Source organism: Condylura cristata, unplaced genomic scaffold, assembly GCF_000260355.1.
Source record: "Condylura cristata isolate star-nosed mole 26May11 unplaced genomic scaffold, ConCri1.0 scaffold00082, whole genome shotgun sequence".
Lineage (NCBI taxonomy): Eukaryota > Metazoa > Chordata > Mammalia > Eulipotyphla > Talpidae > Condylura > Condylura cristata.
Genome location: NW_004567183.1, coordinates 1,624 through 2,441, shown reverse-complemented (window position 1 = coordinate 2,441; position 818 = coordinate 1,624). Strand labels below are relative to the sequence as shown.

At 76.9% G+C, this 818-nt stretch overlaps 1 protein-coding gene across 1 annotated transcript in view; it reads right to left on the bottom strand.

Annotated features, from left to right (window-relative positions):
- Positions 1-818, bottom strand: part of ANGPT2 (angiopoietin 2) — a 30,906-nt gene that overhangs the window by 28,516 nt on the left and 1,572 nt on the right. The window contains exon 2 of the mRNA XM_004695644.2: positions 540-750. Within this exon, the coding sequence (XP_004695701.2) occupies positions 540-750 (211 nt within the window). The remainder of the gene's footprint in view (positions 1-539; positions 751-818) is intronic.

The window sequence follows — 818 nt, the reverse complement described above, 5'->3', positions numbered from 1 at the left end:
GAACCCCACAGGCGGTGCTCGGCCGCGCCCCAAGCTGCCCCTGCTAGATGCTGGCGCACGGCGGACCCCGCCCCCCCCACCCCGCTGTACGCTGGACAGACGTGTCGCCACCGGGGACGCTGAGGGCAGTCAGTGCACAGCGGGCAGGACAGGCTGGCAACAGTGACAGTCCGGCCACTCGGCAGGAGGCGCGTGTGGCCGGCTGGCACACGGCGACGTGAGAGGGGGCCCGGCGCAGTGGCCAGTCTCAGTGAACGCAGGATGACCGGGCCCGGGAGGGGCGGGGCGCCGCTGCGTCCCCGGAGAGGGCGAGTCGTCCCGGCCGCGGCCCCCTCGGCCCACAGCTCCGCCCCGGCGGCGAGGCGGGCAGGTCCTGCTGCCGAGGTGGCCGGGCCCTCTGGCCGGCATGTGCCCCAGGGACGCGTCCTGAGCCGGGACTTGCTGCTGGGCTTCTCCTCCCCCGACTGGCGGGCGGCCGGCTCTCAGCCCAGCGGCCTCCCCGCTCCAGAGGCCAGAGGGCAGCGGGGCTCCGGGGCGACGCTTCTGCGCAACGAAGGGCTGGCCGGCGCCCGCTGTCCCCAGCCCCAGGCGTCGGTCAGTCGGGAGAAGCCGCCGCTCAGGGAGGGCGCTGACCCGCTGGGGCCCGGCCCGCCTGCTCTCCCTCTGCGTCCGCTCCCCTGTGGTCACTCCCGGGCTGTTGCGGGGTGTCCGGTAGCCGGCCCCCAGGGCCCCCGGGCCACTCTGCGCCGGCTGCAGGCGGCACCAGTGTGTGGGGGGCAGCAGCTGAGGGCCGGAGCGGCGCCGGCCAGGGCCTCCCG